At 51.5% G+C, this 19,951-nt stretch overlaps 1 protein-coding gene across 11 annotated transcripts in view; it reads right to left on the bottom strand.

Moving 5' to 3' along the window:
• Window positions 1–19,951, bottom strand: part of GLT1D1 (glycosyltransferase 1 domain containing 1) — a 247,177-nt gene that overhangs the window by 85,552 nt on the left and 141,674 nt on the right. For 5 of the 11 annotated variants that reach the window (XM_034934842.3, XM_034934840.4, XM_034934841.4 and 2 more), the window contains one exon: window positions 2,529–4,559. The exons of the other annotated variants lie outside the window; for them this stretch is intronic. In XM_034934842.3, the coding sequence (XP_034790733.2) occupies window positions 4,398–4,559 (162 nt within the window). In that variant the 3' untranslated portion in view covers window positions 2,529–4,397. Of the gene's footprint in view, window positions 1–2,528; window positions 4,560–19,951 lie in introns of those variants that run through there. 11 annotated transcript variants of the gene reach the window in all.

The raw sequence follows: 19,951 nt of genomic DNA, 5'->3' as shown, positions 1-19,951 counted from the left end.
GCAAGGGGTCTGGCTGTGCCCGTGTAATCCCATTGACAAAGGGAGCCTATGCAGTCTGGTTTTTTAAACTTTAAGATGCACGATGAACCTTTGAAGGTGGAAAAGGTACTCTGTCTTGCTGCTTTACTGTGAGAGTGTGGGAAAGGGCTGAAGACTGGTATTTAAGGAGAAGCTGTAAGCCTCAATTCATCACTCGGACCTTCAGCCGAGTGTCAGCAATGCCTCTCTGCTACACGACACTAAGTTATTAGAGCTATATATATACACATGTGTATATATATATCTAATATACACACACGTGTAATATACACACATGTACATATACACACACGTGTAATATACACACGTATATACACACATCTATATATACACACATGTATATACACACTATATATACGCACATGTATATACACACATCTACATATATGCACATGTATATGTGTATATATCTCTATATACGCACATGTATATGTGTATATATCTCTATATACGCACATGTATGTGTATATATCTCTATATACGCACATGTATATGTGTATATATCTATATATGTGTGTATATATACATATATGCATCTTATATTGTGTGTATATATAGTGTGTATATATGTATACATACAAATACATATGTGTATATATACATGTGTATTTATATATACATACACACATATGTATATATAGTTTGTGTTTTGTTTTTGTTTTTGTTTGAGGCAGTCTTGCTCTGTCACCCAGGCTGGAGTGATGTGGCATGATCTTGGCTCACTGCAATCTCTGCCTCCCAGGTTCAAGCAATTCTCCTTCCTCAGCCTCCCTAGTAGCTGGTATTACAGGTATGTGCCTCCATGCCTGGCTAATTTTTGTGTTTTTAGTAGAGATAGCGTTTTGAACCATGTTGGCTAGGCTGGTCTTGAACTCCTGGCCTCAAGTGATCCGCCTGCCTCGGCCTCCCAAAGTGCTGGGATTACAAGCGTGAGCCACCGCACCTGGCTTAGTGTTATTTTTATTGAAAGTATTTCCCTCAATATGTAAAGGTTATAGTATCTCAATTTTATCCTGAAATGTATTTTTGAGTCATTCAAACCTGTACGTCAGCAAACTAAAAACTACACACAAAATGTCTGAACATTTTACCCAAAGGAAAAGAAATCATTATACCCAAAAGACACCTGTGCTCATATGTTTATTGCAGCACTATTCACAATAGCAAAGATCCAGAATCAACCTAAGTGTCCATCAATGGAGGACTCGATAAAGAAAATGTGGGGGCCAGGCGCGGTGGCTCACGCCTGTAATCCCAACACTTTGGGAGGTCGAGGTGGGTGGATCACCTGAGGTCGGGAGTTCAAGACCATCCTGGCCAACATGGAGAAACCCCATCTCTACTAAAAATACAAAATTAGCCAGGCATGGTGGCATGTGCCTGTAGTCCCAGCTCCTTGGGAGGCTGAGGCAGGAGAATCGCTTGAAGCCGGGAGGCAGAGATTGAGGTGAGCCGAGATTGTGCCATTGCACTCCAACATGGGCAACAAGAGCAAAACTCTGTCCTCCCCTGCCAAAAAATGTGGAATATATACACACAATGAATACTATTCTGCCATGAAAAGGAATGAAATCATGTCTTTTACAGCAACATGGATGGAAGTGGAGGTCATTATTATATTCAGTGATACAACTTAGAAACAGAAAGACAAATATTGCAAATTTTGCCTTGTAAGTGGGAGCTAAATAATGTGTACACGTGGATGCAGAGTGTGGAATGCTGGGCCTTCGAGGGCTCAGAGGGAGGAGGAGAGGATGAAGGTTGCTTGGTGGGCACGATGTGCACTGCCCAGTGATAGATGCCCCGAAGACCCTGACCTCACCGCCGTGCAATATATCAACAGAGCACAACTACATGTGTGCCCCATGAATATATACAAATAAAAATAAATACATGTTTAGGCTGGGCGTGGTGGCTCACACATGTAATCTCAGCATTTTGGGAGGCCAAGGCGGGTGGACCACTTGAGGTCAGGAGTTCGAGACCAGCCTGGCCAACATGGTGAAACTCCATCTCTACTAAAAATACAAATAAAAATACAAATACTATATACAAATAAAAATAAATAAATGTTGAGGCCATGTGTGGTGGCAGGCGCCTGTAATCCCAACTACTCAGGAGGCTGAGGCAGGAGAATCACTTGAACCCAGGAAGCAGAGACTGCAGTGAGCTGAGATCGCACCACTGCACTCCGGCCTGGGTGACAGAGCGAGACTCTGTCTCAAAAATAATAATAAAAATAAATAAATGTTTAAACATAAAGTGAACCAAGTATGAAACTAACACCTGTAGAACCCTCATGGAAAAGCCCTGGTTTTACATCTATACTTGGGTATTAAAATAGTGGCTGCATTTTAACCTCCTCTTAACTAGATGCTTGAGTGTCTGTACTTCCTTTGAAGACGCGGGGCCTGGCGGGTGGGGAAGGGGCCTGCTCCTTGCAGAACACTGCTCATCGTGGGAAGAAAGAGAGGCTATTTTCGTATGGCTAATGGTGACACACTTTATTAATTTAAAAACACGCCCTTCCCCCATAGTGCATGAGGCATGTGCACATTTTCCTACGAAGACATAAATAGTGATGTGGAGGTACGGTGGAGGTCAGGCATCTACAGGGTCATTCGAGGAGGAACAGATTCAAGCTTTCGGACGATCAGTGTTTTGTAAATAGCAGCATCATCAGATCTAAGACAACACTGGACCTGGCAGGGCGTTTTCTTTGGGTGGCATTAATTACTCCAGATTCAGACCAGGCCGTCCTCTCCGGGCCCAGGATCTGCCTCTCCCTCCTCTGTCCCCACACCTAGACATGAAAGCCATAACCCTTGGGCCCCTCAGAGGGAAAACACAAGGGGTGCGGGGGGTTGGCGGGGGGCGGCGATGGGGGGCATTGTTGAGCAGTCCTCTCAGGGCTGGGAGCCTCGGCTGTTTCCAGTTAACTGCCTTTCTGGAAAGCGATTCTATTACATGATGGAGGCAGCGGAATGAAACATTGAATTACACGGCACGAGATCCAAGCTAGTTGTTCTCATCCCCAGGGCATCAGAGTTTAAGGAGTTTAATTTGAGGCCACTTCTTTTAAAAACAAGATGTAGGTTGTGCCATTAAAAAAATGATGGTTGAAAACATGAAAGCAGAAAGTTCACACATCCTAAAACTTGAAGCAAGGACAGTGCTGGTGGCATCTTCTCCCTCGGCCCTCCTAGGCGTCGAAACCCGCTTTCACCGAACGCTTCCCACAGCAACGCCCTGCCCTGGCTTTGCCTTCTCGCCTCCTCGAAGCAGACTGCTTTCTACCCACAAGAGGTGGGAAACACCGCGTTCCCCATTGTCGTAAGGAAGCCACGGGCATGCAACAATTTCGGCATTCAGTGGAGGTTCTCCCAGGCAAATTCCACTAGCAGAGGACAAGGAAGACTGCACGTCCTCATGTGCCATGGATGACATGGATGGGGCGAGGCCACCATTACCATGATGGCGCGGCTGGCCCCGGACTGACCTCACTGTGTGGCTGCAAAGCCCTGCAGACCCGAGCTCCATCCTGCCAAGGGCTGGAGGCTGGTGACCCTTCCGACATCCATCCCCGGGTCCCTGATGTGGGAAGGGGAAGAGCCCACCCCGGACCCAAAGCCCCAGGCCTCCATCTCAGGGTCACGCGGGTGTTTTGCAGGCTATGCGTGACGTGGCGCTTGTTCCTTCCTGGTTTTCCACTCAAATTCAGCCAAGAGGTGGGCGGGGCCTACGAGCAGCCTGGCCACTTCTCTAAAAAGCACAACTTTCAATTCCACCATTGAAAAGTGAGATGTGCCGGGCGTGAGCTCACTCACAGCGCTTTCTAGTGTTCAGAGAAGCCTCGGGTCACCCACGTGCCTGTCAGAGTCCTGAGATCACAACAAAAATCCTGCTAGGACTCGGCTCAGCTGACACGTCTGTTTTGCTTTTGCCTTTCAAACTGGCAATGATGGGGAGAGGTTGGTCAGAAGGCAGGCGGGGGGAGTCTGAACCATGACTGCTTGAAAATAAGCCTCTATTGTCCACACCAAAGCCCTAAGGCAGGTAATCAAATGCTCTCCCAAATTCCCTGAAAACCAGTTCCCCTTTCCCTGTCCCAGTCAACCCAGTCACTCATGCACCTCCATCAGGACTGGCTGGTGAACACGCCTGGGAGAGCATCTGAACGCACAGAAGGATATGGGATGAATGCAGTGGCTCTGGGGACTCACAACTAACATTTTCTAGGATTCCGCTGAGGCTGGTTTTGTTTGAACTGCACTGGACCCACGTGACCCAGAACTCTGTCTCTGAGTGTCCACCCAGAGCCCTGTGTCAGAGAGCAGGTGTCTGATGAGGCGGGGCCCTCAATCTTCAGTGCTTCCTTCCAGCTTCCTGATGAGCTGTTGGTAGGTGTCTCTTTCCACCTGCCATGAATGATACATTCTCACGTATTCCCTTCCGTTCACTACAATTTCCTTTTCTAATGCAGGATCACTAACCAGTCTCTTTGCCAGATGAACAAACTCCTGCAAAAAAGGAAGGAGAAGTAGACATAAATCACTGATGAAGGGAGATTTTGCAAATGCACCCAAGAGCCTGTGTCTGCACTGGCTGCTGGCCTTGCCCTTGTCTGCCTCCTGGGCCTAGAGAGAGTGACTTTTAGGAGGGATGAGAGTTAATGCAAACACTGAGACTGAGTAGGAAATTATAGGCACAGACACACACACGCACACATACATGCACACACATATATGCACACACACACATATGCACACACACATATGCACACACATGCACACACACGCACACATATGCTGGGATGAACATCATGAAAAATACTGGAGCCATCAACTCCCTTCCCTCAATCAACAAGACCAGCTGTCTTCCCAAGGACTCTCAGATCCACAATGTCTTCCCTCTCATGAGTGGAGCCTCAGATGTGAAATTAGGTGTTACCCCAGCGTCTGAGCCCCACACAATATGACCCCCAGCAGACCATTTCTTTTCCTTTGTGTTGTTCTGTCCTCTTCTCTGGGTGCAGAGCCAAGCCTGTCTTCACAATACGGGTGGTATCTGCTGTAGTGGAAAGCACTAGTGCTTCAGAGCCAGATCTGGGTTCAAATTCTTCTGAACGACCTCACTTTGCTGTGTGGCCTTGGGCAAGCTAGTGAGCCTCTCTGAGTGCCACATTTCCCATCTGTAGAGGAGTGATGGGTACTTAATCGGTAAACCCAGCCCTACCCCAAGTCCCAGGGGCTCCCAGCACGAAGAAGGGAGGGAGGGGGATTTATCAGCCCTTTGCTTTTCTGGCCTTTCCTTCTGCGGCTCAGCTTTGGGCTGTGTTTCCGTTTATGCTCATTACGGAAGAAGGCTTGCAGACCCTTGGTGAGGCAATGAAAGAGTGCTCCTGCTGACCTGGTTTTAATATCAAAGCCCTTCAGGATTGGAAAAAAATTAGAAGTATTTTCACTGTTAAAGGGTATTCAGGGAGAGGAGGGGACCAGTCATTACTCTCCATGCGCGCGTGTAAGTCAACAGCAGAGTTCTTGACACAGGAGGCGTGGGTTTAAATCCACACCCTACCCTTCACGTGAGCGGCAGTGGGTCAATTTCTTACCCTCCCCGAGCCTCAGCTCCTCAACTGTCAATCAGGGGTAATCACATACCTCTTTCCTAGGGTGTTGAGAGGATAGCAAATGAGTTACTGCAAACAAAGAATTTTGAGCAAAGCCCGGCACATACTTAGCTCTCATTACCATGGTTATTCCCCCACAGCCCATGTAAATTCCAAGAAGGCAGCAACGCCTAAGATCAACATACAGTGCTTTTGCTGTTTAAAAGGCACATAAACATATTCTCAAAATTATTGTTAATTAAATGTTGAATGCCTTTTATAGCTGGCAATATAAATAGCAATATTTATCGTACAGTAGAATTATATGTTTATAGATTATGTTTATACTTCATAGTAAATTGGTGGTCGTTTTATAATAAAAATATAATATGCTTATTCCCGTTTCAGGGTAGAACAACATTCTTATTAAAATCATTTGAGATGCTTATAGCTGGGTATATTATTTTATGATGCTGGTCATATCTTTGATTTATCTGACGTGGAGACTTTGGTGGAAACCCAACCCCCTCCTTCCCCGCTCTGCTTACTATTCCTACAGAATGCATGGCCCTTTTACAACCAAATCCTCAACGACAGAGTTTCTAGGAACAGGTTGTGATAAAACACACTCTTCTTTTCTCTCCGCATGGAAAAGTGAACGAAAAAACATAGACTTAAATAAAGCAAGAGAGAGGGGGGTTATGAGTAAGCAACGTCTTGGCTGCTGGCTTAAAACCCTGGATGAGTGGCAGAAAGAAAGGAAAGGAAAACCATTAGCAAAAGCAAAAATCTCTCTTGAATCCTAAGTCACTCCTGAGGCTCTGGGATTCTTTTCTTCTGGACTAAAAGCTCCTGTGTGGCTGCAGTGGGAATCTGCTGCACATGCGCCTGTAGACGTGAGAAATCCATGTGGACACAGACTGTCGTTTGCTTACCAGCGAAGATGGTTTGCAAAGATGGCCACACCCTCTATCCCTGTATGCACATCTCTTTGCGATATGACACTGCCACTGTCCCCGTTGAGTGGGTGTGGTCTATTCCCCACCCCGCCCCCGATGAATCTGACTTGTTCGGGTAATTTGCTTTGACTGACAGGATATATCGGAAGTGATGCCATCTGCCTTCCACGCAAAGCTTCAAAAGCCCTTATAGCTTCCATGCGCCCCGGCCCTGGAGACCACTAGGTAAAGCAAAGCCTGGGCTAGTCTCCTGGGGGAAGGGAGGCCACGTGAACAGGGACACTGAGCAGTGACCAGCACCATGAGTGAGGCTGTCTCGGAACATCCAGCTCCAGGCCAGCCGCCAGAAGACTCTTGCTGGACCAGTGGCCCCAGGCCACTCCCCAAATCAGCAGAAGCACCACCCCGCGAATCCAGCTCAAACTGCAGACTCGGAAAACTGCAAACAAATCAAATGGCGGTAGTTGTAAGGCACTGACTTTTGGGATTCTTAGTTACACAGTGATGTATAACTGACACTCTTGCCAGGCACTCAGCTCCTCCTCTTCAACAAGAGAACCGTGAATGTTTGAAGTTCTACCCCTTTACAACATGGTCTGGGAAGAAGACCCTGTCTCCACTTCCAAAAGTTGGTCCTGATTTGTCCGAGCCTGTTGTGGGGTCGCAGATACACCCTGGGCTGACCCCAGCCACCCCCGCCTGTGACGTGAGTGTGGGTAGACTTGCCTCCAACCAACAGAATATGGCAAAGGTCCCGGGATGTGGCTCCCTCGACAGGGTGGTGTCACACAGGACTTCATCTCAGCAGAGCAGGGGACACCCCATGTTGCCAGGCCGTGGGGCAAGAAACCACAGTCCCGACTTATGATGGTTCAGCTTAAGGTTTTTCAGTTTTCCAATGGTGTGAGAGTGAGATGCATTTGGTAGAAACTGTACTTCAGGCACCCATACAACCATTCTATTTTTACTCTCAGTACAGTAGTTGATAAATTATATGAGATATGCAAAACCGTACTGTAATACAGTCTTTGTGTTGGATGACAGCCCAACTACACGTTAGTGTAAGTGTTCTGAGCACTGATGAGGTGGGCTGGGCTAAGCCGGGATGCTCCGGAGGTTGGTGTATTAAGTGCATTTTCTCATCTTTTTTTTTTTGAGACAGAGTCTCGCAGTGTTACCCAGGCGGGAGTAGAGTGGTGCAACCACAGCTCACTGCAGCCTCAGCCTCCTGGGCTCAAGAGATCCTCTCACCTCAGCCTCCCAAGTAGCTGGAAATATAGGCACATGCCCCTTATCTGGCTAATTTTTGTATTTTTTCTGGAGACGGGGTTTCACTGTGTTGCCCAGGCTGTTAAGTGCATTTTCAGCTTCCAGTGGGTTTATTGAGATGTAGCCCCATCACACATCCAGGGGCATCTGTCCTGGCAGCTTCTAAGAGCTGCGGGCGGCCCCTGGCCAACAACCAGCGAGAGAACAATGGCCTTAGTCCCACAGCCACAAGAAACTGAACCCCGCCACCAGCCGTGCCCTAGATGAGAATGTGGCCCAGCCACCCAGAGGGACTGGTGGGACATGAGGCCCCAAGCCGAGGACCCACCTGGGCTGTGCCCAGAGCCTGGACCAGCAGAAACTGCCAGACGGCAGGCAGGCGTGGCTTCAAGCTGCTGAGTTTGTGGTGATTTGTTACATGCAGTAGAGAATGAACACTGTTACCCTGTTCTCCCCTGCCAACGTTTGACCCAAGTCTGGCCACTGAGACTGTCAGAGGCGTTTGAACCAGAGGAACTCCATCTTGAATAGAAGCTGGGTAAACTGAGGCTGAGACCTGCTGGGCTGCATTCCCAGGAGGCTAAGGCATTCTAAGTCACAGGATGAGATAGGAGGTCGGCACAAGACACAGGTCACAGAGACCTTGCTGATGAAACAGTTTGCAGTAAAGCAGCCAGCGGAAACCCACCAAAACCAAGAGGACGATGAGCATGACCTCCGGTTGTCCTCACTGCTACACTCCCGCCAGCCCCATGACAGTTTACAAATGCTATGGCAACGTCAGGAAATTGCCCTATATGGTCTAAACAGGGGAGGCATGAATAATCCACCCCTTGTTTAGCATATCATCAAGAAATACCATAAAAATGGGCAAACAGCGGCCCTCACGGTGCTCTGTCTACGGAGTAGCCATTCTTCTACTCCCTCACTTTCCTAATAAACTCGCTTTCACTTTACGGACTCACCCTGAATTCTTCCTTGCGACAGATCCAAGAACCCTCTCTTGGGGTCTGGATCGGGACCCCTTTCCCGTAACAAGATGGGAGGGAGAGATCAGCAGTCAGTGTCTTCTGGAAAAAGTGGTTTCCTCCTTCTAAGAAGAGAACACTAGGAACGACTGCCCCCTCCAGCCTCTGAGGCCACCCAGGTCGCATGGGGAGCCCGGATCCACTGCAGCAATTCCCACCGACCTCAGGACGATGCCGCACACAGGAAGGCAGGGCCAGACACTCACACGGAGGAGGAGAGCCGTGCCCGCCCTGACATGCCATGCCGGACATCAGCCGTGGCTCTGGAATCTGACACCGGCCACCTTATCAAATGCACTGGAGAGCTACACAGCAGGACTTGCAGACCTGAGTGTCCCTGAGGCGCATCCTTCCAGCCCAGGTGCTGCAGGTTTCACACAGGTTTCAGCTAGGAGCTGCGGAAAAGCCGATTGGCTGACAGCCACACACACACGCTGTAACCCTGGAGGAGGGGGTGTCCACTCAGGATCTTCTGCTTGGCTATGCAGTGATCTACTTTTGAAAATTATTTATGAAAATAACTCACAGGCCGGGTGCGGGGGCTCATGCCTGTAAACCCAGCACTTTGGGAGGCTGAAGTGGGCAGATTACCTGAGGTCAGGAGTTCCAGACCAACCTGGCCAACATGGTTAAACCCTGTCTCTACCAAAAATACAAAAAAATTAGCTAGTCATGGTGGCACACACCTGTAATCCCAGCTACTCAGGAGGCTGAGGTAGGAGGATCGCTTGAACCTGAGAGGCAGAGGTTGCAGTGAGCTGAGATAGCGCCATTCATTGCACCCCAGCCTGGGCGACAAGAGTGAAACTCTGTCTCAAAAAAAAAAAAAAAAGAAAAAAGAAAAGAACTCACAAGGCATTATAGAGGGCAGACGCTAAAAACTCAAAGCAAAACCAAGTAGAGAAATTCCATCTCTCAAGAGAGTTTAAAAACAAGCCTCACCTGTTCCTGATCAGCGGTGGGAAACGCAAACGCCTTCCGGGGCCCAGCAGGTGAAGTGGGAGGTGCACACAGCCACAAGGTAAATACAGGCCTATGCTGGTTGCCGCATTTCTTTTCTTTTCCAAGAGAGGTCTAAATTCTGGATATTTATGTAAAAGTGTTCCATGTTAAATATCAACAGGTAATTCAATATTTTAAGAATACAGCAAAGTAAACAAAACACATGTGCAGACCAGATGTAGGTCCAGGGCCACAGGTGTGCCAACGCTGGCTCAGGTAATGCACTTGTGATGTTAAATAATAATAATAATAATGCAAAAGAGCATGGTTTTGTCTTTAGAGAGTAATTACTCAATTAGTAGATGACCGTCCTCAGAGCTTCTTCCTTTCTGAGGAGTCTGGAGCTGCTGGTGGAGCATTTCTCATTGAATCCTTTTGACCTGCTCCATCCCCCTGAGGTTTCACCAAGATCCAGAGGAAAAGAAGTGGTGGCCATTTTGTTTTCTTGTTTTGCTTTTGAGATGGAGTCTCTCTCTGTCACCCAGGCTGGAGTGCAGCGGCGCGATCTCGGCTCACTGCAAACTCTGCCTCCCGGGGTCAAGCGATTCACCTGCCTCAGCCTCCGAAGCAGCTGGGATTACAGGCTTGTGCCACCACGCCCGACTAATTTTTGTTTTTTCAGTAGAGACAGGGTTTTGCCATGTTGGCTAGGCTGGTCTTGAACTCCTGGCCTCAAGTGATCCACCTTCATTGGTCTCCCAAAGTGCTGGGATTACAGGTGTGAGCCACCGCGCCCAGCCAGTACCCGTTTTATAAAATGAATATTAGAACCTCATTACAATCCTTCTCATGATGATGTCACCTCAAAGCCACAGAACAGAAGGGAAAAAAGACTCCTCCACGAGAAGCAAAAGCCTTGAGCAGGATGCATGCTGGGGCTGGCAGATTTAAAATGTTACGGTTTTAAAGAGCATTACATTCTGACAACCTTCAGCAAGTGATAGATACTTATTTTTCCAAGATGAGCTACAGTCAATCACAGGAAAACTCTTGAATTTCAGGCTTGGTGTGTTAAACAGCCCCGAAGCTCCTCTCCCGCTGCTTCAAATACGGCAGCTTATCGATGGGAGACGTTGACGAGGAAGTGTCTCAAGGCTGGCGCAGGCTGCCGTCGTTAAAGATCTCGGGTTTTCCTCGGGCTTTTCTGGTTGGAGGCTTTGAGTTAATTAAGGCTTCGACGGTGGCTTTGCTTCTCAAACCTTGCTGTAAGACTCTCTAACGGAGCTTGTAAAACACACACGCCCCACACACCCGCCCTCAGTCCCCGAGATACTGATTGGGTGGGTGGAGGGTGGGGTTCAGGAATGTGCGTTTTCTAACAGTGCCCAACAGCGCCCCCAGGGGATTGCAGGAAGCCTGACAGGTCTAAGGCAACCTGCCGTGCCTGCCTCATTTTCCAAAAATTATTTGGTCATGGGACAGATTTATTTTGTTGAAAACTGCAAGTTGTGAGGCTCCTCCTTCAAGACCTCAATGCCTAGAAGAGGAACGTGCATCTGACTGTGGTACTTTTCTTGTACACGACACCATCCCTCTGGTCACATTTTATAGCACTACCCAAACTGTCAAACTGTCGCCGCTGACAACACATCAATGTGACCACGTCATCACCCCGACTGCCAGCGTACGTTGATTGTTCTCCCAGTGCCTCCTGCATCGGGTGAAGTCGGGACCATGCAGAAGAACACGAAGCTCTTCTCTAAACTGTTCAGCATGAACCTTCCACCCACTCTTAAAACACAGAGTAGTCATTGATTTATAGGAGAACTGAAGTTATTTCACCCTGAACATCATGGTTACAGTTAGGGGCTCACTTTAAAATAAGTATCAAAAACAGCCACTAGGGGGCCGGGAGCTGTGGCTCACACATGTAATCTCAGCACTTTGGGAGCCTAAGGCGGGTGGATCACTTGAGGTCAGGAGTTCAAGCCCAGCCTGGCCAACATGGCGAAACCCTGTCTCTACTAAAAAACACAAAAATCAGCCTGGCATGGTGGCACGCGCCTGTAGTCCCAGCTACTCCAGAGGCTGAGGCAGGATGATCGCTTGAACCAGGGAGCTGGAGGTTGCAGTGAGCTGAGATAGCGCCACTGCACTCCAGCTTGGGTGACAGAGTGAGACCCCGTCTCAAAAGAAAAAAACAAAAAAACAAAAAAACAGCTATGGGAATCTTCTGCAGATGGAGACTGAGCAAGCCAACTGGGTAGGGTCAGAAATAACCTCTCAGTCAATGAGCCCTGTGCATAGCAATTACTCAATACAGAGCCAGAGGACAAGGTGGTAGGGTGGGGACTCTGACCCCTACTCACGATGCTTGACTTCCCCCCGCCCCCAGTCATGATGCCTGAGTCTGACGTCCATTCCAAGACTGACCCCCAGTGAATCTGCCAGTGGGCCCTGTGTAAGCACGCTGAGCCAGGGAGGCTCCGTGCTCAGACCCTTTGCCGGGACAATGCCTGAGCGTGTATCTAACAGGCCACCCACAGACATGGTGGGTGCTCAGGAGTGACGGAGCGTGGGAGTCTGTAGCGTGAGGAAGGAGGTCTGCAGGTGCAGGTGCAGGGGGGGCACTAAACAAAGGAAAGCCAGCAGGTGAGAAAGCTAATTCCCATCCGATTCATCTTCACTGCTGGTGGAGGGGAGAACAGCCTCAATGAGGGGCAAATGCTTCTTTCTTCAACACTTCTTTAGCGAAGACAGAGCTGGCCTCTGGCCAAGGGCCTCCAGTGGAGGTCAGGATCCAGCCAGAAATTAACAACAGCAGCCAACATGCATCCAGTGCTCAAAAATGTACACGGAATGAGGCTTCAGAATTCAGGACCTGGGGGATTTTAGTAATTCAGCTGCTATAGCCTTCTATTACATATCATCTCCAGCGAGGTCTAAGGCCATGCCCATCAACAACAGATCAGTGTTTCTTAATCAAAATGTATGAATAGTCCCGTGACGCAGGACAAACAGCCCTAGGTGACTTCACATCAGTTCAGACAGGACTTTTGGCACCAAACTCATGAAAAAGAGTGGTCTTATGGATGGTGAGACAGTAAAACTCCTCTTTCCCTTCTGGCATTTGCACAGCAGAGGTCGATTGTGCTGGTCAAAGGACAGCTGTTATTTGAGGAGGGAAAACAGTGCAAGACCTGGGTAGCTAACAGCAGGGTCACTGACCGCCGGAGAACCTGTGTTTTATTCCTGCCATTCCCGGGGCTCTGTGGCTCATGAAATGCACGATGCAGGGTTAGTGTGGCTCAAAGGCATTGCTGTGGCTGAGGTAGGAGGGAGCAAGAGCCCTTGCCGTCTGTGAGCCGGGTGGGTCCGTAGATGTCCGTGTGAACAAGGACTCCGGCCATCAGCCAGGTACCTGCTAGTAAAAATGCACAGAGCTGGCAGGTGGGTCCCGATTGCATGTTTTCCAAGCGCTTTTTGGATTTTGAAATTGCAGAAAAGGAACTAGGAATTTGGACTATTCCTATGTGCCCTCTCCCCCCTCCACATGCACAGATCGAGATGGGAGCCCAGGTCACCTGGGAACCTGCCTGAGGTTAACACATCACTGAGTGGCAGAAAAGGCATCTAGACCCAGACTGTCCCCATCCGAGCACCGCTGCTGCATGTGTTGTGGAGCACAGATCACCAAGCGCCCCCCCCACACACACACACCCTACACACACACACACACACCCTACACACACACCCCCTACACACACACGGGAAACCTGGGAGTCACCGATGAAGCTAAAAACAACTTCAGGAATATTTTCTGTGCTTCTCATTCGCTCACTTTCCAGACGATGGGCCGAGTAGAACACTAGCCATTTCAACACACACCCGGCTGGCTGAAAGGTGCTTCTGCTGCTCTGGTGTGCTTTGGGGGTTGGTGGGGAGAAGGTGGGCATCTTGAAGGAAAGAAGAAGGTGAGAGGCAGGAAAGGGAGGGAAGAGGGGGACCGGGAGACTTTCCTCTGGGCTCGTGTGACGGCTTGGCGGGTTAGAGCAGGAGGAAGTTGGAGGGAAAGAGCAGCCCATTAAAGTGTGGCGGTAAATCTGCCATTCGTTCTGGTTATGCCTGGGGGAGAGGAAAGAAACACAAGCAGGCTGGGGCGGTGGCTCACGCTTGTCATCCCAACACTCTGGGAGGCTGAGGTGGGTGGATCACTTGAAGTCAGGAGTTCAAGACCAGCCTGGCCAACATAGTGAAACCCCGTCTCTACAAAAATACAAAAAAAAAAAAAAAATTAGCCAGGTGTGGTGGCACATGCCTGTAATCCCAGCTACTGGGGAGGCTGAGGCAGGAGAATTGCTTGAACCCAGGAGGCGGAGGTTACAATGAGCCAATATCGTGTCACTAGACTCCAGCCTGGGCAACAGAGCGAGTCTCAAAAAAAAAAAAAACAAGCAAACAAACAAAACAGAAAAGACAAATCCCTCATAATTTTACCTGTATGTGGATTCTTAAAAAGTCAAGTTCATAGAAACAGAGTAGGAGGGTGGTTACCAGGGGCTGGGGGGCTGCAGGAGAGGAAATAAGGAAACACTGGTCAATGGTTCCAAAGTTTCAGTTAGGAGGGTCACATTCTGGAGACCTATGGGACAGCCTGGTGACTCTAGTGTACTTGAAAGTTGCTAAGTCAGTGGATCTTAAATATTCTCATTACAAAAAAAAAGGTATGTGTGGGGATGGAAATGTTAATTAGCTCGATTTCATCACTGCACAATGGATGCACACAGCAAAACACTAAGTGATATACCATACATGTATACAATCTTTAAATTTGTCAATCAGACCTTAATAAAGCTGGAAAGCAGAGTATGAACCTCAGCTGCACCTTTTACCAGGTTCTGGGCCTTAAGGAAGTTAACTCCTCTGTGCCTAGTTTGCTCATCTAGGAAATGGGGCTGATAACAGCACATTTGTCATTGTGCAGGTTAAACAAGATAATCCACATTTGTATCTGCAGAGGAAGCATTCAACAGATGCTAGCCATCTTCCTTATGATGGGTCTTGTTTTCTGTGTTTTTTTCCTCCCAGAACATGTTAGCCTCAGTCTTTGGGGTGAAAGGAGGAGCACCCAGTCATACAGTTGCTCCCCAGTTCTTCCCGGGCCACAATTCCCAGCCTCCCTAGCAGCAGGTGTGATGTGACCGGGTTCCAGCCAAGGGAGCATGAGCAGAGAGGGGCATGTGCTCCCTCCAGCCCAAGTCACACATACCTCCCATGGTGGACCCTGTCTTCTCTCTCCCCAGCAGCTACCTACACGTGGAGCTGGAGCCAGGCCACAGAAGGAGCCTGGGCTCTGAGTGACCGCAAGGGCGGTGGTCACAGAGCAAAACAACCAGCTCTGGCCTCCAGAAGAGCGAGAAATAATGTCTCCCAATGCTGCCCTCCTGAAGTCATGGGGTCCATTAGAGCAGCTGCCACTTCCTGTTGGCACCCTGGTCGTCTCATGGCTTTGCCCCGCATGCAGCCCAGTTCTGCTGCAGCCCAAGATCCCCAAGGGACAGCTTGCTCATTCAGACATGTGGCAGCGACCCTGGAGAGGGAGCCTTGACGTGTGCAACAGAGAGTCAGGGAAAACCACAGAGACCATTCTCCTGAATAAAGTGCAAACAATGGATTCTCCCGGCAAAACTCAAAAGAAGGCTGAGCTCACTAATGCGGAACGATGAGGGCAATGGCGCACAGAAAGGGAGAGAGGAGGGGAGGGAGGAAGGGAGAGAAGAAGGGAGGGAGCAAAGAAGGGAGGAAGGGAGGAGGGAGGGAGGAAGGGAGAAAGGGAGGGAGGAAGGGAGGAGGGAGGGAGGAAGGGAGGAGGGAGGGAGGAAGGGGGGAGGGAGGAAGGGAGGAGGGAGGGAGGAAGGGAGGAGGGAGGGAGGAAGGGAGGAGGGAGGGAGGAAGGGAGAAAGGGAGGGAGGAAGGGAGGAGGGAGGGAGGAAGGGAGGAGGGAGGGAGGAAGGGGGGAGGGAGGAAGGGAGGAGGGAGGGAGGAAGGGAGGAGGGAGGGAGGAAGGGAGGAGGGAGGGAGGAAGGGAGGAGGGAGGGAGGAAGGGAGAAAGGGAGGGAGGAAGGGAGAAAGGGAGTAAAGAAGGGAGGAAGGGAGGAGGGAGGGAGGAAGGGAGGAGGGAGGGAGGAAGGGAGGAGGGAGGGAGGAAGGGGGGAGGGAGGAAGGGAGGAGGGAGGGAGGAAGGGAGGAGGGAGGGAGGAAGGGAGAAAGGGAGCAAAGAAGGGAGGAAGGGAGGAGGGAGGGAGGAAGGGAGGAGGGAGGGAGGAAGGGGGGAGGGAGGAAGGGAGGAGGGAGGGAGGAAGGGAGGAGGGAGGGAGGAAGGGAGGAGGGAGGGAGGAAGGGAGGAGGGAGGGAGGAAGGGAGGAGGGAGGGAGGAAGGGAGAAAGGGAGGGAGGAAGGGAGAAAGGGAGTAAAGAAGGGAGGAAGGGAGGAGGGAGGGAGGAAGGGAGGAGGGAGGGAGGAAGGGAGGAGGGAGGGAGGAAGGGGGGAGGGAGGAAGGGAGGAGGGAGGGAGGAAGGGAGGAGGGAGGGAGGAAGGGAGAAAGGGAGCAAAGAAGGGAGGAAGGGAGGAGGGAGGGAGGAAGGGAGGAGGGAGGGAGGAAGGGAGGAGGGAGGGAGGAAGGGGGGAGGGAGGAAGGGAGGAGGGAGGGAGGAAGGGAGGAGGGAGGGAGGAAGGGAGGAGGGAGGGAGGAAGGGGGGAGGGAGGAAGGGAGGAGGGAGGGAGGAAGGGAGGAGGGAGGGAGGAAGGGAGAAAGGGAGCAAAGAAGGGAGGAAGGGAGGAGGGAGGGAGGAAGGGAGGAGGGAGGGAGGAAGGGAGGAGGGAGGGAGGAAGGGGGGAGGGAGGAAGGGAGGAGGGAGGGAGGAAGGGAGGAGGGAGGGAGGAAGGGAGGAGGGAGGGAGGAAGGGAGGAGGGAGGGAGGAAGGGAGGAGGGAGGGAGGAAGGGGGGAGGGAGGAAGGGAGGAGGGAGGGAGGAAGGGAGGAGGGAGGGAGGAAGGGAGGAGGGAGGGAGGAAGGGAGGAGGGAGGGAGGAAGGGAGGAGGGAGGAAGGGAGGAGGGAGGGAGGAAGGGAGAAAGGGAGTAAAGAAGGGAGGAAGTTAGGGAGGGAGGGAGAGAGGAAAGGAGGGAAGAAGGGAGGGAGAAAGGGAGGGAGAGAGGAGGCAAGGGAGGAAGGGAGGGAGGTAGATAGGGAGGGAGGGAGAAAGGAAGGGAGAGAAGGAGAGAGAAAGGGACAAAAGGAGAGAGGAAGGGAGAGAGGGAAGGAGGTAGAGAGAGGGAGGGAGGGAGGCGGAGGGATGGAGGGAGAGAGGAAGGGAGGGAGGAGGAGAGGAAGGGAGGAGGGGAAGAAGGAAGTCAGGAGGGAAGAAGGGAGGAAGGGAGGAGGGAGAAGAAATCAAAGAAAATGGGAGCAAAGAACAGATGAAGAAAAGGAGGGAGGAAGGAAGGAGGGAGATGAAGGAAGGAAGGGAGGAGGGAGGGAGGAAGGGAGGAGGGAGGGAGGGAGGGAGGGCAAAAGAAAGGCAATTTCTAAGCCAAAGGCATTTACATGGGATCTAAGCACCCAGGCCGGAGTAGGCGATCCCGTCGTTTTGCCGCGTGGCACTCAGCACCAGAACCTGTGATTGGCATGAAACTGTCAGAGACTACTTGCTAGGCATGGGGACAAAATCCGACAGGTGCCCATGATTGGGCGGGATGACTGCTGTCATCTGCGACTTTGAAAAGAAAAAGAAATGTGAGCAGCTAAAGTACAAGTGTGTGGCGTGCTGCATCGCTCACTATCAGATGAAAATAAAAAAACACGCCCTCTGGAAGGGTTGCGCCTTGTACGCCGGGGCATAATCATCCCTTCCAGTACTCACTGAGCACCCAGTCCATATCAGGGTCCCTGCGAGGGACAGCTGATGAGTAAACATGTCTGACTGCTGCCCTCGGGAAGCTTCCAGGCTGGGGACTGGTGTTTATAGATGGCGAAGAGTGCAGTATACGCAGACACAGGTGCAGGGACAGAGGAAACCCAAGTGGGAACCCCAGTCACACTGGGTGGCCACGAAAAGTCCTTCCAAGGTGATTTCAACCAAGAAACATTTGAGGAGGTGCCAGCCGTAGGCACAGCTCGGTTAGAGACAGAGGGTGAGCAAAGCTCAGGTGCTGGACAGAGAAGCCTGGAATGAGGAGGGGGCAGCGTGAGCTGTGCAAGGCCTCAGAAGCCAGGCCAGCAGTGGCATTTTCTTCTAGGTGCAATGGGGAAGCCACCAGAGGGTCCTCAGCTGCAGTGGATAGAAGCGGACTTTGACTTGGTGCCTGTGGCTGCGGGGAGGGAGTGGGCGGGCTGGAAGGAGGAGGCTGCTGGAACAGCCCAGGCAAGACCCTACAGCCCCTCGGTCCGGGAGTGCAGTGGAGATGGGGTCCAGCTGCTTTTGCAGACAGAGCTCAGGAGAAGTGGGACAGATGGGAAGTGGGGCTCAGGGGAGAGAGCGCGGCGGGCTTGGGAGCCCAGGACCCAGGACGGTGTGCCCAGCTGCTTGTGCACGCACCTGCAACAGGCAGGGGCTGAGGCTCCAAGCAGGCCTTCCCCTGCAGCATTACCCCTAAGGCTGCAGCCCACGGGGGTCCTCCACAGACCCTGGCCCGGCTTCTACCAGTGCCAACATGTCACCATCCTCTTCCTTCTGAATTCCAGGATACCCCAGAAACGGCCTTCGGAGCTGATTCCTACAGCAGCGTTGTTTTGATGTGAGGCAAGCACTCCGCTGACTGGGGACTGCATTTGTCAGGGCTGACACAGATCACCAGGAGGCCTCCAGGAAGCGCACACAGGCAGAGGCAGGGGGAGGGGAGGGTCTCTCCATGCCTGGCCCCTCCCCTAATCACAGTCCCCAGCTGGAGCCTGCGGGCTCACACTCCTGGCAGGTGCCCAGCAGGCTTTGCAGAGCAACAGGTGCACCCACGCGAGGGCCCAGGAGATGGTGGAGAGCCAAGTGTCAGGATGACACAGAGATGCCTCCTCCTGTTCTCAGAGGTGGGGACTGAGCTCACAGCGGGAAGGAAGCTCTTCTCTCTCTGCCTCTTCCCTCTCTGTATTTTCAGAGAATTCCAGACGCGATGCAAGCAGGATGCTCCCTGCTTGGTCAGGAGTGAGGCGGCCAGGAGGAGCCCCGAGTGCCTCCGCACCTTGGTGATGGCCCAGCCTCTGTGCCTGAGCAGTGAGCCCCACCTTGTGGCTCACCCGCGTCCTGGCCCTGCTTGCCACGCGGCAGCTCAGTGCACACTCAGCTCGGTGCACACCCAGCTCAGGGCAAACCTGCCCTAGGGGCTGCACAGTCAGCCAGGGGCTTCTCTTCCCGCCTCAGGCTGCAACCAGGGGCATCTACACCCAGGGTGGGGCTCAGAAATGGTCCCTTCTCCCCAAGAATACAGAGAGAATCAGGGTGAGAAGAACCACTTTAGAAAAGGGTTAGGTGTAAAACAGGAGAGGAGGGGAGGGAGGGAGACAGGGAGAGAGAGAGAGAGTGAGAGAGAGAGCTAGAGACTGAGATAGAGGTAGAAACAGAGACAGAGGAAGAGACAATGAGAGAAACAGAGACTGAGAGGAAGGAAGGCTACAGAGACAGAGAGAGACACAGACAGAGAGGAGGAGGAGGGCTACAGAGACTGAGAGAGTGACTATGAGAGACAGAAAAAGACAGAGGGAGAGAGGAGCTACGGAGACAGACAAGGAGATGACGAGACAGAGGCAGAGGGAGAGAAAAAGGGAGGCACAGCAGGAAAGACAGGGTGGAGTGAGGAGGAGCTGCCACGGCAGCAGCAGGGAAGGGGGAGAGCAGGGCCATTTGTGCTCCTGGCGCTGCCCGAGCTCAGGCTCTGCAGTCGGACCCCAGTCCTCACCCAGCTCTTCACCCCACCCAAGTGGCCCGAGGCAAGGGACCCACCCTCTCTAGCTCACTGGAGAATCTGTGTCCCTAACAATACACCAGCCCAGGCACCCAATCACAACCCCCAGGCAGGCTGTCCCTATGCTGCTCGGGTGAGGTTTACATCTGTTGTCC

The sequence above is a fragment of the Pan paniscus genome, chromosome 10 (genome assembly GCF_029289425.2).
Source record: "Pan paniscus chromosome 10, NHGRI_mPanPan1-v2.0_pri, whole genome shotgun sequence".
Taxonomy (NCBI): Eukaryota; Metazoa; Chordata; class Mammalia; order Primates; family Hominidae; genus Pan; species Pan paniscus.
This window is presented reverse-complemented; position numbering and strand designations above follow the sequence as displayed.